The following is a 13,551-nucleotide window of genomic DNA, read 5'->3' as shown; positions in this document are numbered from 1 at the left end:
TTTCGATAAACCCGTTCATCATCATCTCCTGCGGTTTCGAACACGCCTGTTAGGTGGCTTCTGATGCTCGTCGAGGTCGGAATTTCCAAATACGCGTGGTGCGCCGGGCCGCGTGCTCTGACTTCGGCCAAGAAAAATGCGTCAGCTGATCATTGTCATTTCTGCCACTTGCGTGTGGTGAAATGGGGTCATAACTTATAAGACGGCTTTTTCCTATCAATTATTTTACATAAAATCATATTTCAAACCATAAATAATGTTAGACAGCCAAATAAAAGAAACAATACCAATACGGGCTTACAGTTTAAGGCTCGACATTGTGTTGTCTACGATTAGACAGCTGATAACTCATTCCCGTACGTCGTATGGTCGTAACACTATAATGACCTTTGCTTATTGTCACAAGTGCGCCGCAATCGCGATTGTTGCCCGACGCCTGTTTGCAGGTGAGCCCACTACAGTTGTTATACATATCTAAAAACCGAAAAACTTTTAGGCGAAAAAGGCACTATTCCAGGCCCATTTTTGATTTTTTTTTGCGATATTAGGTAAAAACAGAAGCTTCTTATCCTAGGAAAAATAAAATGGGAAATCTTTCAAAGGTGGCACACTACCTTTAAGGGAGCTTTGAAATTATCCCTAAGGTTCGGTTTCGGCAGAACATCTTGTGTACCTACCTATGCAAGAAAGAGGATGTTTTTTTTTACAATTATAACCGTATCGCTTTACAAGACAAGGCACTTTTGTATTCATGAGGAAACAAGCTGTTAGGGGAAGTTGGGGGAACGCCGAATACTTTTTTTCTGACGCCCGTAGCACGCAAGGTAGACAACATAAGCTATACTTGTTGGCGTCATTCGAGAGGCCAGTCTTTTGCCTTTCAAACATACCAGGCGCATTTGATGAATTCGCATACCGTTAAGCGCACAAACTAAAAATATCAGAGAAGTGACTTTTTCGGCGTTGCCCCGGACTGCGGGGAAAGCCGAAAATGGGAGAAATGATCTACGGGGAATGCCGACATTGATGTTTTGCCACTTTATCTCAAACTTTATCCAGAATTTATCAAAGCTGACACGCGTTTTAAGAGCTTGAGGACGCTTGGTGCACACTGGAAGTTATAATTGTGTGATATAATAAGAAAATGCCAGGTAAATAATTCCTTATAGGTAAACAGGCCGTTGTGTCGGTTGAAAGTGTAATTTGTGTGTCTAAAAATTTGCGTTGCTATTCTACAGCAGTAAAGTCCACGTAGCGTGCTTTAACGTGCGTAATTGCACGTTTTCGGCATTACCCCAGCCAGCCACACTTTCATTTGCAGGCCCATAACTTTTCAACGTGCCGTATGAATTTCAAATAGGCAGCACACTTATGCAAAGACATGCTGAAGATTACTTGACCGAATTGGCCAGACAAACGGTAGCATAATGAGTAAGAAATGCAGCTTCAAAGGCGCATGTAGTACAAGGAACGCGTACCTTGAAAACGCTCTTGGCGCCCTCACAGCCGAAGTATTCCGAATGACGACTCGTAACAAACATGCGATAATTGTAGTCACTTAAGCTTCAGAGCATCACTGACAGGTGGCATCCATGTCTTACGGTTTTCGAAATATCTCGAATTTCGGCTTTGCCCCAACTCCGGCATTGCCCCAACTTCCCCTATAGGTTGTCAGATCATGCAACCGCGATTTTCTGACACAATATATTTTGTTTGTAGATTCCCTGTGATACCATTTATCGCACGGTTCAAATTGCAATCTAAGTTGATAGGGATGCAAAATGCTCGGTTGCTACAAAGAGCCCATAGTCTCGGTTTCCAGATGAGAAAAGTTCAGCACTTATCGGCCTCCGGTTTTATTTTATCTAGCCGCAAAGTCATCCACGGACCACGCATTCCATTTATCCCTATCACTCCCCGCACGTGAAATGAGCGTTTTACGACCACCGCGCCGCAGAGCTCTTAAACTCCAATTCACACCTCCGCGCACTAAACGCCGAGTTCCCGTGGAGCCATCAATGGCGGCCGGAGCTCAATGGAGGAGCTCGCCGACAGCCGCGTGATGACGTCATCATGACGTCACGGCGGCTGCAGCCCGAAATATCTTCAGCTGGGAGCTGCGGCAGCCCCGCCGGCTCCGAGCTGTCGCCGGAACTGAACCGCGCGAGCTGTCTCAGCATCGGGCGTCCGGACAATGCCAGGATCCGGCGGGTCTTTCGACGATTTTGTATGAGATAAGATAGCACATGAGATAAGATATCAAATTAGATATGTGATAAGATAAGATTCGGGGATAAAAAAGGTTCATTTTCTTGTAAGCTGTCACGCTTAACCGGCACAGAGTTCGAAATCAAATTGGGTTATTGGACACAGCGCTATATCGATTGGGTAAGCGATAAGAAAGATTGCCGTAGTATGTAGAACAACCATTTATCCACATAAATGTGAGCATTTGTGTGAACCGGACGGATATAATGGCTTCCGTTGCACATTTATCTTGACATAAATGCTTCTTTGTGCTAACAAATTAATTACTATATGGTCATTTGTCAGTCGACTCCCAATGTCTGTCTGTCATTGTCTGTTACGTGACATATTCTGCAATGCAAGCGTATTGAATTCTGGGAGATATCCCGGCCAACAATCTCCAAGCCAGTCAAAATAAGCATGCTGTAGAACAGGGTATAAATATCTGAAACTCAATGATGCAATAGGTCGAAAGAAATTTTAGAAACTTTTCAGATGACTTGTTATAGGCATTTGGAAATAAATGTTGCCGTCTTCCATTATACCTATCCCATTTGCGTAACCGCATTGTCAAAGTCCGTGAGCCGAAATGTGAAATGGATTATCGACTGTTTTTGGAACATGGTCAGCTGTCACTCAGCAATGCTGGAACGGTGTCAGCACTCTACGTCCCAGTCAGTTTGAGGAAATTTTAGCTGCAAATCTTTTTACAACCAATTATTAGCACCGACTTCTAATTGGGTTCCAAAATAGTTTTGCTGCGTGCTGCGGTCCTAATAAGATCGTAAGAGGGGCTCACGTTTTTCCGTGTTTATGTCTGTTCAGAATTCAAAGCACTGGCTATTTCGAACACTGGGCAAATCATGCCCGGGACAATATGAACCACGGCGCAAACAATACTCACCCTTAGCATTATTATGCTTGATTTTCCTAAAACCGTCAAAATATGACGGTCACCACAGCCATTACGATATTGTCATCTGCTCTGATATTTGCAGAGATATCATTTTGTTGCTCCGTAACCCTGATACCCGCTTTGGCTTTATTTCCATTCGGGATTATCATACCTACTCCCACTTTCGTCGTGTTCTTTATCTTAATCTGACCATCGTTTGGCGTTTTGTTTCAGTTCCGGTAAAGTGGATGGCCATTGAATCTCTGGAGGATCACGTCTACACCTCAAAGTCGGACGTCTGGAGCTTCGGAGTGCTCCTCTGGGAACTCATCACACTCGGTAAGACGGCTAATCACTCTGAGTAAGATCGGTCATTTGGCTTGGTAAGATGACTGGCCACACTGTGTAACATTTCAGTAAATTAGCGTTAAAGCGGGTAAGGGTCGATAATGCTCCGTTTTAATTCACATTTATCTCAAAATATGCAAATGTGATGATAAATAGCCTCTCTCCCATTCCAGCATCTCAGCATTACACACCAGCGCTAGCTTTGAGTGCCAGTCTCACGATACCATTGTGTGCTCCGTATTTTAGGCTTTAATCCGTACCCAGGAGCGGCTGTGTCTCACTATATACCGCTATGTGCCCTGCTACAGGCTCTGATACGTACCCTGCGGTGAGACTTTACCACTGTGTAGGTACTTCCAGCTCCAACCCGTACCGTGCAGAGTGATGCCGTACCGTGTCTCACTGTACCATTATGTGCGCTGTTTCTGGCTCTAACCCGTACCCGGGGTAACCCCGGAGCGACTCTGCCACCTCCTGAAGTCCAGTTACAGGATAGAATATAATAACATTGGGTGCCCTGTTCCAGGCTCTAACCCGTACCCTGGTGTAACCCCGGAGCGTCTCTGTCACCTCCTGAAGTCTGGATACAGGATGGACCGGCCGGCCAACTGTACCCAGGACATGTGAGTCGAGTTGCTGACCTTCTGGTAAGGTTGAGGGTGCCCTTATGTCGCTGACCTGGGGGATAGAAAGTGACTTCAGGGGTATCAGGAAAGTCGCCGAGGATGAGTGTTGGCGACGCTTTCGTTCGAATCTCCTTTCATGGTGTGGACTGTATTTAATCGCGCATCGCACAGCATTTGGTTGTTTGGTGACCGAGATCCAGGAGGAAAATGGTTTAATTGGAAAATTGGGAAAATAAATGTTATAACCTATCACGTTAGCCTAGTTAAGATACAACTAAATATTGGATACAGGATAGAGCGCCGGATGCCGACGACTAAGGAACCTCCTTCTTAGGAAGTATATTTGGACCTAATAAAAGAGCGCCGGATACCGACGGCAAAGGAACCCCCTTCTTAGGGCGTATGTTAGGGCCTAAATAAGAGAGCGCCGGATGCCGACGTCAAAGGAACCCCCTTCTTAGGGAGTATGTTAGGGCCTAAAATATGAGAGCGCCGGATACCGACGTCAAAGGAACCCCCTTCTTAGGGAGTATGTTAGGGCCTAAAATATGAGAGCGCCGGATGCCGACGACAAAGGAACCCCCTTCTTAGGGAGTATGTTAGGGCCTAAAATATGAGAGCGCCGGATGCCGACGACAAAGGAACCCCCTTCTTAGAGAGTTTTAGGAATGTTTTAGGATGAAAAAAGGATAGTCAGTAGACCTGGTCACCGGAACCGATACGCCTGCCGCATCTCCGTCGAATATCTCATCTGTGTGTAGACCGCGCACTGTTTCACTTCTCACTCGGGCTTCTCACACACTTTGTCTTCTAGTTCACTATATTTCAAGGCAGCGAAACGTACCGGGAAGAGAGCGGGGCAGCGCAGTGTCCCCGTCGAAGTCGAAAGGTGAAGTGAGGCGCCAAGGTGTTTACAACTAGTTTATATACAGCGACAGGGGGTGAAAACAAGACGCGTTGGGGACGGTCAGAGCACACAGAAAAGGCTAAAAATGGCCCGGGCGTCCAGCGCTCCACCCGGAAGACACACACGCTGGGCGCGCACGTGCGTGCCCCACACAATGGCCCGGACCTGGGCCGGTCCTACGCAAACAGGGAGCCGCCCTGCCGCGCCGGCCGGCCAGCCGGGTCAGAGGGGACGCCAGCGTCCCGCGACCGCGGACGGCGCTCGGCTCGGCGGCACGGCGGCGGTTCGGCTCAGCAGCGCCGAGTCTCTCGCCCGTACCGCCTTGCATAGGTGCAATTTGTCGGCAACATCACTCCCCCCTGTGTTCGGCTTCACTACGAACGTCGAACACATACATTCGACCGACAAATTGAACAGCGCAAACGAACAGTCAAGAAAGGTGATAACCGAAACGGGCGCGGGTAACTATCATTTCCAAGCTCCATACAAGTAAAAACACGCACAGCGTACCAGTAAGGTGCGGACAGCGGAACGAGAGAAAGCAGCCCTTACACTCGCGCGTGGAAACGGGTTTCCTTTGCACAGCCCTGATCTCAGACTCAGGTACCTGTCGGAAAGGCGCAAAACTACCAGTGCTGGCGCGAGCGGTCAGTGGGCAGGGGGCCGTCAAGCCATACGCAAAATGGAAATGACGGACAACTGCTGAATACCCTCGCCGAGAAAAAAACACAGATGGACAGGGTAGCACCGGCCATGGGGGGCTGGACGGTTGGTACCTCAGGCATATGACCGCAGCAGGCAGTGATCAGTTGTCCACGGGACGCAGCCATGAGCGCTGCGTGTTCAGCTCCTCCCGGGCGGCGCTCAGTTCGCGCGCACCACGGACAGCAGCTCCTGGTTGCGCGCCTGGAGCTCCTCTTTGCCTCAGAAGGTGACCAGACGCTGGGCGATCAGCCGTCCGGCGGAGGTATCCAGCTCGAGCTCGTCCCGGGGTGTGGCGACGACCGCCGCGCGCCTTCTCCACCTCCTTCAGCGGCACGTAATCCTGCATTGCCAGGTCCTCTGTCTGGGCGACCAGTCGGTCCCTCTTGTGTTGTACGGTACGCAGTCGCCGGCGGGCGTCGTCAGGCTTGGCGTGTGCTGTCTCCAGCTCCCGTAATGCCTCGTCATTGCTGCCTGTGGGAGAGTCGATCATCTGCACCGCCGCCTCATAATCCTCTTGCTGTGTCTGGATGGCCAGCGTCCACTTATCAATGTCCTTCAGGATCTGGTCGAGGCACAGTTTGAACTGCTTGCTCTCGGCCTCTGTGGCCGTCAGCTGCTCCTTGGCCTGACTGAACCCGGTGAAGATCTGTGTGAGCGTCATGCCCTGCCACAGGAGCCGGCTGACGGCGGCGGCGGACGGTGACGTGGCCTCCACCGCCTCGTCTGAAAGGCTACCTTTGTGGGTGATTGCCTGCAGCTGCTCCTCGTAAGTCTCCAGCCGGTCGCGCAGCTGGAGGATCACCTTGTCGCGCTCCACCAGGTACTGGCCGTGCTGGGTGTGCGTCTCGTCCAGATGCACCTCCAGCTGGCTTTGCTGCTCGCTGGCCGAGCTCAGCAGTGACCGCAGCTCGTCCACCGAGCGCAGCATCTCATTCGACCTGGCCTCCGCCTTCTCGACGCCCTCTTTGTAGGGCTGCGCCAGCCGCTCCTGTGACCGCAGCTGCTGTCGATAGTTTTCCTCCTGCTCGATCTCGGCCTCACGCTGCAGCCGGGGCTTCTCCACCAGTTCGGTGAGCTGCTGCTCCAGGTCGGCCGCCTGCTGTGTCAGCCGTTCCTTTTCCGCCTGCTCCGTCCCCAGCTGGTCCATCTTGTTGGCAAGGTTGGTCTGCAGCTGGAGGATCCGCGAGCTGTGCTGGCGGCGCAACGTGGACAGCTCCTCTGCTTGCAACTTCAGGCTCTCCTGCAGCAGAGACATCTGCTTCTCCAGCACCTCCTTCTCACTCGCCATCTTCCTCTCTCTGTACTGGAAACTGATCTCCTTGGCGGCAATTTCCCCCACCTGTGCCAGTGCCCGACACTTGGCCGCATTAGCTGCAGCCAGTTCAGCTCCCCAGTCTTCAAGCTCAGCCGTCAGCCGGGCCACCTCAGTAGCGCGCCGCTCCAGCTGCTGTACCAGGCTCGCCTTGTCCGAGAGCACCTGGTCGCGCTCCCGACAGGCGGCCAGCTCAGCGGCCAACGCCCTGGTGAGGCCGGCATCTGCCTTCCTGTAGTCTGCGGTGGCCGTGGTCCGCTGCTCCTGGAGTCTGACAGCTGCCTGCTGCTGCTCCTCCAACTGGCTGGACTGCTTCTGCAGCTCCTGCTGGGCCTCCTGCAACTGCTGGCCCAGCTCAAACTCATTCTGCTCTCTGAGTGCGTCTGCTGAAACAGCAGCGACCGATACATGTTTCTCGGCGACGTAGGAGTTGATGATGACCTGGTACTTCCCTGCGACCTGTGGAAGCTTTTCGAGCTTTCTCTCTGTTGTCTGTAGTCGCTGAACAGCCAGTCGCTTGTTGTTGGGAAGTGTAGGACTTGTCTCCTTCCACAGCAGACTGGTCTCGTATCGCTCTCCACTTTTGGTCGTGTTTCTTTCCAGCACCTGGAGTACTTTCTTATCCATCTCCGATCGTGACGTCGTTTCACTGTGCTTTGTTCCAGATGCTTCTGTAGACCACCATTCGTTGACGGCAGCGCACAGCTCTACTTCGCTCTCACTCGATTGACGTCTCAGAAACATGACCCGGCGCCTGCTACTGGGCACGATGTCAGACACGCAGCCCGTCAGGGTCCACCCTAGGTCTGTCTTCACAGCGGCCGGTTGATTCGGACGTCCCACACGCACCTCCTTCTGCAGCACTGCTTCAAGGACGTTTGCACCAATCAACAGCTTCACCTGGCCGCCATTATATTGCGGGAACTCCAGATCCCGAAGGTGCTCAAACCTCTGAAGCTGACTCTTCGTCATTGAAGTCGCAGTCACATTCAGCGCTGGCACAGACCACACTTCAGGAATGTTGATGCACTTCTTTGCCCCTGTGCCAAGGGGGCTGATCTTCAGTTTCACTCTCTCGGACGGACGCTGAGTGCCACTGGTCTCCACGTTTTGTATGCAGAGCGGGTGTCGCTCCCCGGCAACGCCCAGCTCCTCCAGAACATCCTCACGACACAGTGATGTCTGAGCTCCAGCATCCAGGAGTGCCAGAACGTCTGTCGAACCACGGGGCCCGTGAACCCGCACAGCAACAATCTGTAGCAGTGTGTCTGTGTCTGTCTTTACCGAGGCCGCTACAAACGGCTGGTTCCCGGAACTACCTTCAGCTGAAGATTCAGGCGCTCCCGTGGTTGTCCCTGCTGACGACTGATCCCTCCTCGAGTTGCTCTGATCGGTTCCTGACCGACTTGATCCGCGGTGGAGAAGCGGATGGTGCGTGAGCTTGCATCCCTTCACATTGCACCGCCGAGACACTTTGCAGCTTCTGCTCCAGTGGCCCTTCTTGAGGCATGAAAAGCAAAGACCTTCTTCATAGGCAACAGCGCTTCTTGCGTCTGGGGTCTTGGCCTTGAATTCTGAGCAGTCGCTCAGCCTGTGGTTACTGCTGCACACCACGCACACTGGCAGAGAGCGGGCCTCTGGTTCGGTTTCACCATTAGCTCCTGTCGCCAGCGCTGTTCGCCGAACAGGGCCGTCCCTTGAAGCAACTGTTGCACGTTTCCGTTCCGATGTTGAAGTCCCGGACTGGACAGCAGAGAAGCTCAGGATGCTGACTTGGACTTGGAGCCACTCGGTGAATGTCTCCAGAGTCGGTCTCGTCGGTCGCAGCCGGAACACTTCACGGCCCCACTGTCGGGCTAGTTCGCTCGGCAGCTTTTCGACCACTCTTCTCAAGTTTTCACTGCTTGACAGGTCACTCGCATAGCCGAGATTTCGCAGGACGGTGACTGTGTTATGGACGACCGCATAAAACTTCTCCATCGCTGGGAGGTCCATTAGTGACGGTGGCGAGGTCATGAACACATTTCGCAGGTGGGCCTGGATGATGTCTTCCTCTCGTCCGAACCTATCTTGCAAGGTTTTCAAGGCCTCGTGATACAAGTCACCGTTGAATAACATGCCGTCAATGGCCTGGGCCGCGGCCCCTTCCACCGCGTTTTGAAGATGAGCCATGCGCTCAGCATCCGACAGGGATGGCTGATCATGCACCAATGCTTTGAAAAGACCAATCCAGCGCGGCCACTCACGTGCATTTCCACGGAACGTTGGCAGAGTCAGTCGCGGTATGCTTTTTACGAACGCTGATGGTCCTGCCAGGTCATTACGTCGGGGTGAGGCCGGCGTTGCGATCCAGCTGGCACGAGCCAGTCCGTCATTCTTGAGCACCCCATTCTCACCTTGAGGAACACCGACAGCTCTGGGTGATGACGAGATGCAGCGGGAAACTTCGCCACCATTGGATGCCGGCCGCTGCTCACCTGACGTATCACGGACGGCTCTCGATATATCGCATTGCTCAGGCTCCACCTCCACTGGGATTTCGTCATCAAAGTCGTTTCTCCGCTCCCATTCAAGGTCATTTTCTGCAGCCCTCAGAAGTCTTGCCCTCTGCTGCGCTCGTTCCACCTCCTCTTCTAACTCCTTTTCCTCCATCATCTTCTTCTCTTCTTCCATCCTGTCTTCTTCTCTTCTCCTCTGAGCTGTTCTTTCTGCTTCCTGGTTTCTCAGCTGCCTTTCTCTGTCTTGCCTGGCTTTCAAATGCTTCAGCTCCAGGCTTCTCATCTCTGCCGTTATTACAGCTTCCCTGGACGCCGCTCTGGAGACCCCTGAAACACGGGATCCGTTCGCTCTACTCCCCCCGTGATGCAACTTTGATGGTGGTGGTCTGTCATCTGCTTGCGACGCCGCGCAGCAGCTCACTGGTCGGTGCGTAGTCGCCTCTTCAATTCTTTTCACCGTCTCGGCGTACCGTGCCGTCAGTCGGGTGGCGTACTCTTCCGCTTCTTCCAGTTCGCAGACCTCCTGCACCTTCTCAACATAGGTGTCATTGGCCTCCATGAAACCATCCAGTGTCGCATTCAGGGTTTCGAGCCGCTTCTTTAGTTCTTCCTCGCTAGCTCGGCGCGCGATCTGAGCCTCCGCCGTGTTACAGGCACGAGTAAACGCGGCGGCCTTGCGCCCGCGCTGAAGTTTCAGGTGCTTCAACACGCATGCAGTGTCTCCAGCTTCCTCGCCGGCAGTGTCCTGACTCACCGTCGCCGTCTCTGTGTTCTCCGCCTGAGTCGAATCTTCCATCATCGGAATTTTCTTCTCGATCCGACTGGCACACACGAGGCACAGCTTGTAACCTACAATCAATCCCTAAGTCGGCGACGGGCAGCCACGAAGGTCATCAGTTCTCACTTCAGGCCAGGACCATCCGGCCCGGAGGACCAGAAAATGTTGGCGACGCTTTCGTTCGAATCTCCTTTCATGGTGTGGACTGTATTTAATCGCGCATCGCACAGCATTTGGTTGTTTGGTGACCGAGATCCAGGAGGAAAATGGTTTAATTGGAAAATTGGGAAAATAAATGTTATAACCTATCACGTTAGCCTAGTTAAGATACAACTAAATATTGGATACAGGATAGAGCGCCGGATGCCGACGACTAAGGAACCTCCTTCTTAGGAAGTATATTTGGACCTAATAAAAGAGCGCCGGATACCGACGGCAAAGGAACCCCCTTCTTAGGGCGTATGTTAGGGCCTAAATAAGAGAGCGCCGGATGCCGACGTCAAAGGAACCCCCTTCTTAGGGAGTATGTTAGGGCCTAAAATATGAGAGCGCCGGATACCGACGTCAAAGGAACCCCCTTCTTAGGGAGTATGTTAGGGCCTAAAATATGAGAGCGCCGGATGCCGACGACAAAGGAACCCCCTTCTTAGGGAGTATGTTAGGGCCTAAAATATGAGAGCGCCGGATGCCGACGACAAAGGAACCCCCTTCTTAGAGAGTTTTAGGAATGTTTTAGGATGAAAAAAGGATAGTCAGTAGACCTGGTCACCGGAACCGATACGCCTGCCGCATCTCCGTCGAATATCTCATCTGTGTGTAGACCGCGCACTGTTTCACTTCTCACTCGGGCTTCTCACACACTTTGTCTTCTAGTTCACTATATTTCAAGGCAGCGAAACGTACCGGGAAGAGAGCGGGGCAGCGCAGTGTCCCCGTCGAAGTCGAAAGGTGAAGTGAGGCGCCAAGGTGTTTACAACTAGTTTATATACAGCGACAGGGGGTGAAAACAAGACGCGTTGGGGACGGTCAGAGCACACAGAAAAGGCTAAAAATGGCCCGGGCGTCCAGCGCTCCACCCGGAAGACACACACGCTGGGCGCGCACGTGCGTGCCCCACACAATGGCCCGGACCTGGGCCGGTCCTACGCAAACAGGGAGCCGCCCTGCCGCGCCGGCCGGCCAGCCGGGTCAGAGGGGACGCCAGCGTCCCGCGACCGCGGACGGCGCTCGGCTCGGCGGCACGGCGGCGGTTCGGCTCAGCAGCGCCGAGTCTCTCGCCCGTACCGCCTTGCATAGGTGCAATTTGTCGGCAACAATGAGCGTTAGTTGAGTATGTCGGGTTTGGGATCCGCGCGTAACGTAGCTTCCTTTCGCTGAATGTTGCATTGGGTTGAGTTTATCTTCCAGCTCCCATAATGGTGTCATAATTTCCTCTTGTCTTTTAAAATAGTAATTGGTCTCAAATCTTTTAAGCAAATAAGAATAACTTACTGGAATAAGCTTGTAAGAATCATACAAGCAATACACATTTCCAAAAAAAAAAAATGCTGCCATTCAGCCAGCAGTTCCTCAGGATCGATGCCAAAGAAGCCTGGCAACTGCTTGGTCTCACGTTTATTTATCTGAAAGAACACACTGACTTATTCTGAGACATAGCACGGCTTTGGACGTCACTGACCCCCCCCCCTCCCATAAGGGATAATGATTCTTCCACGGGCATTGTCCCTATAATAAGCCTGAGTGGCGGGGTGGCTTTCAATGTTGCTGTGCGATTCAGGCTATAAACGTTTATATAATGCGACTGCTTTTATGGTAAAGGATTAGGTACTCCCAGCTTTCTCGCAATTAAGGCGATTGATTTGGTTATCTCATCTTTCTTAGACGCTGATGAAGATGGGTATTTTTTTAAAAAGTAAATCTGGTTAGCAGGTGTCGGACCAGAAGCCTGTAGCTCTCGTGCGATCAATAATTCCTGGCGGATAATTTTTTTGTATATTGCCAATGTTTTCAGTGAGATCCAAAGGCTGCTCTGGTTTTTCACAACACCTTACACACAATATCACAATATCACAAATCACAATAGGCCGCTGGCTAGACTTTCCGAGCAGAATGTGCGCCGGTCGGTGCGACTACACAGGGCCCGAGTTAATTACAGCGGATAATTGCTCTTGATTGCTAGTTACTGTGAAAAGACGCTCTGGTTTTTTGCTAGTTACACCTAGGAAACAAATTAAGTGAACGCAATTCGATTAGCGAGCTGTCAGTTCTGTTACCAGGCCGTAGGCGATGTAAAGCGATTTAAGTCCCGTCAACCGTATGGCAAGATAATTGAACGGTTATTTGTATCCTGAGCAGCTCCCTGTATCAATACATAGTTCCAGTGCAAACCGTTGTCAATTTGGTCACTCGCTGAGTGTGGAGGCCAGATTTCGGCATTGTGTAAGCTCGGCGAAGTGTGTCTCTACATTCAGTGACCCATTTTATATTGGATCACCCGACTATGCCTGAGTCTCCCGTGCCGGACGATGGCTCCATTGTCTGATTGCGTGAAGAGTGTCAGTCAGTGTATTTAGACCGTATGTACTGCCCAGTTGCCAGCTCTGGGTCACAAAGGCTTTATTGAGGCCATCTCTTGAGGTCTCAAGCCTCAAATATAATGTCTCCACGTTTCTCACCCAAAGCTCCCATACGATATGCGCCTGCCGCCCCCCTAGTCCCCCGTCAGCCTCCCCTCTGACACCCCCCCCCCCTCCCTCCGTTTTCCACAGGTACAGCATCATGCGCCAGTGTTGGCAGGAGCAGCCCTCCTCGCGACCCACGTTCTCCGAGCTGAGCCAGTGGTTCGACCGGATGCTCCAGTCGGGGTCAGAGTATCTGGATCTCAGCACACCGCTGGTTCTCAACAGAGAGTACTTTGACCTGCTGAGCGATGGAGGTGGGTTCTCAAATGGGTACTTTGAGATGTTATTGGTGGAGGTTGGTTTTCAACTGATGCGTGGATCTGCTAAGCGTTTGAGTATTTTGTCGTGATGAAAGTCGAAAATTAGTAGGCACGTCAATGGAATCATTGAGTTTGAGATGATGTAATTAAGAATGCAAAAGTGAATGAGGTTAAACTTTAAATATGAAAACGTAACTGTACTGAAGATGATTTCATGAAGATCGTCCTCCTGCTAGGTACCCATGTTCTCGCAGCACGATGACACTGCCCTGTGAAGTTCACAGATGACCTTGA

The 13,551-nt window shown here is 51.8% G+C and overlaps 1 protein-coding gene across 1 annotated transcript in view; it reads left to right on the top strand.

The window, feature by feature from the left end:
- Nucleotides 1–13,551, top strand: part of LOC122375520 (proto-oncogene tyrosine-protein kinase receptor Ret-like) — a gene marked incomplete at its 5' end in the record, with an annotated part of 34,358 nt that overhangs the window by 18,882 nt on the left and 1,925 nt on the right. The window contains 3 exons of the mRNA XM_043354975.1: nucleotides 3,377–3,481; nucleotides 4,017–4,113; nucleotides 13,085–13,251. Of these exons, the coding sequence (XP_043210910.1) occupies nucleotides 3,377–3,481; nucleotides 4,017–4,113; nucleotides 13,085–13,251 (369 nt within the window). The remainder of the gene's footprint in view (nucleotides 1–3,376; nucleotides 3,482–4,016; nucleotides 4,114–13,084; nucleotides 13,252–13,551) is intronic.

Source organism: Amphibalanus amphitrite, unplaced genomic scaffold (assembly GCF_019059575.1).
Source record: "Amphibalanus amphitrite isolate SeventyFive unplaced genomic scaffold, NRLGWU_Aamphi_draft 001859F_arrow, whole genome shotgun sequence".
NCBI classification, from domain to species: Eukaryota; Metazoa; Arthropoda; class Thecostraca; order Balanomorpha; family Balanidae; genus Amphibalanus; species Amphibalanus amphitrite.
Note: the sequence above shows the minus strand (reverse complement) of the source record. Positions and strands in the feature narration are given on the sequence as shown.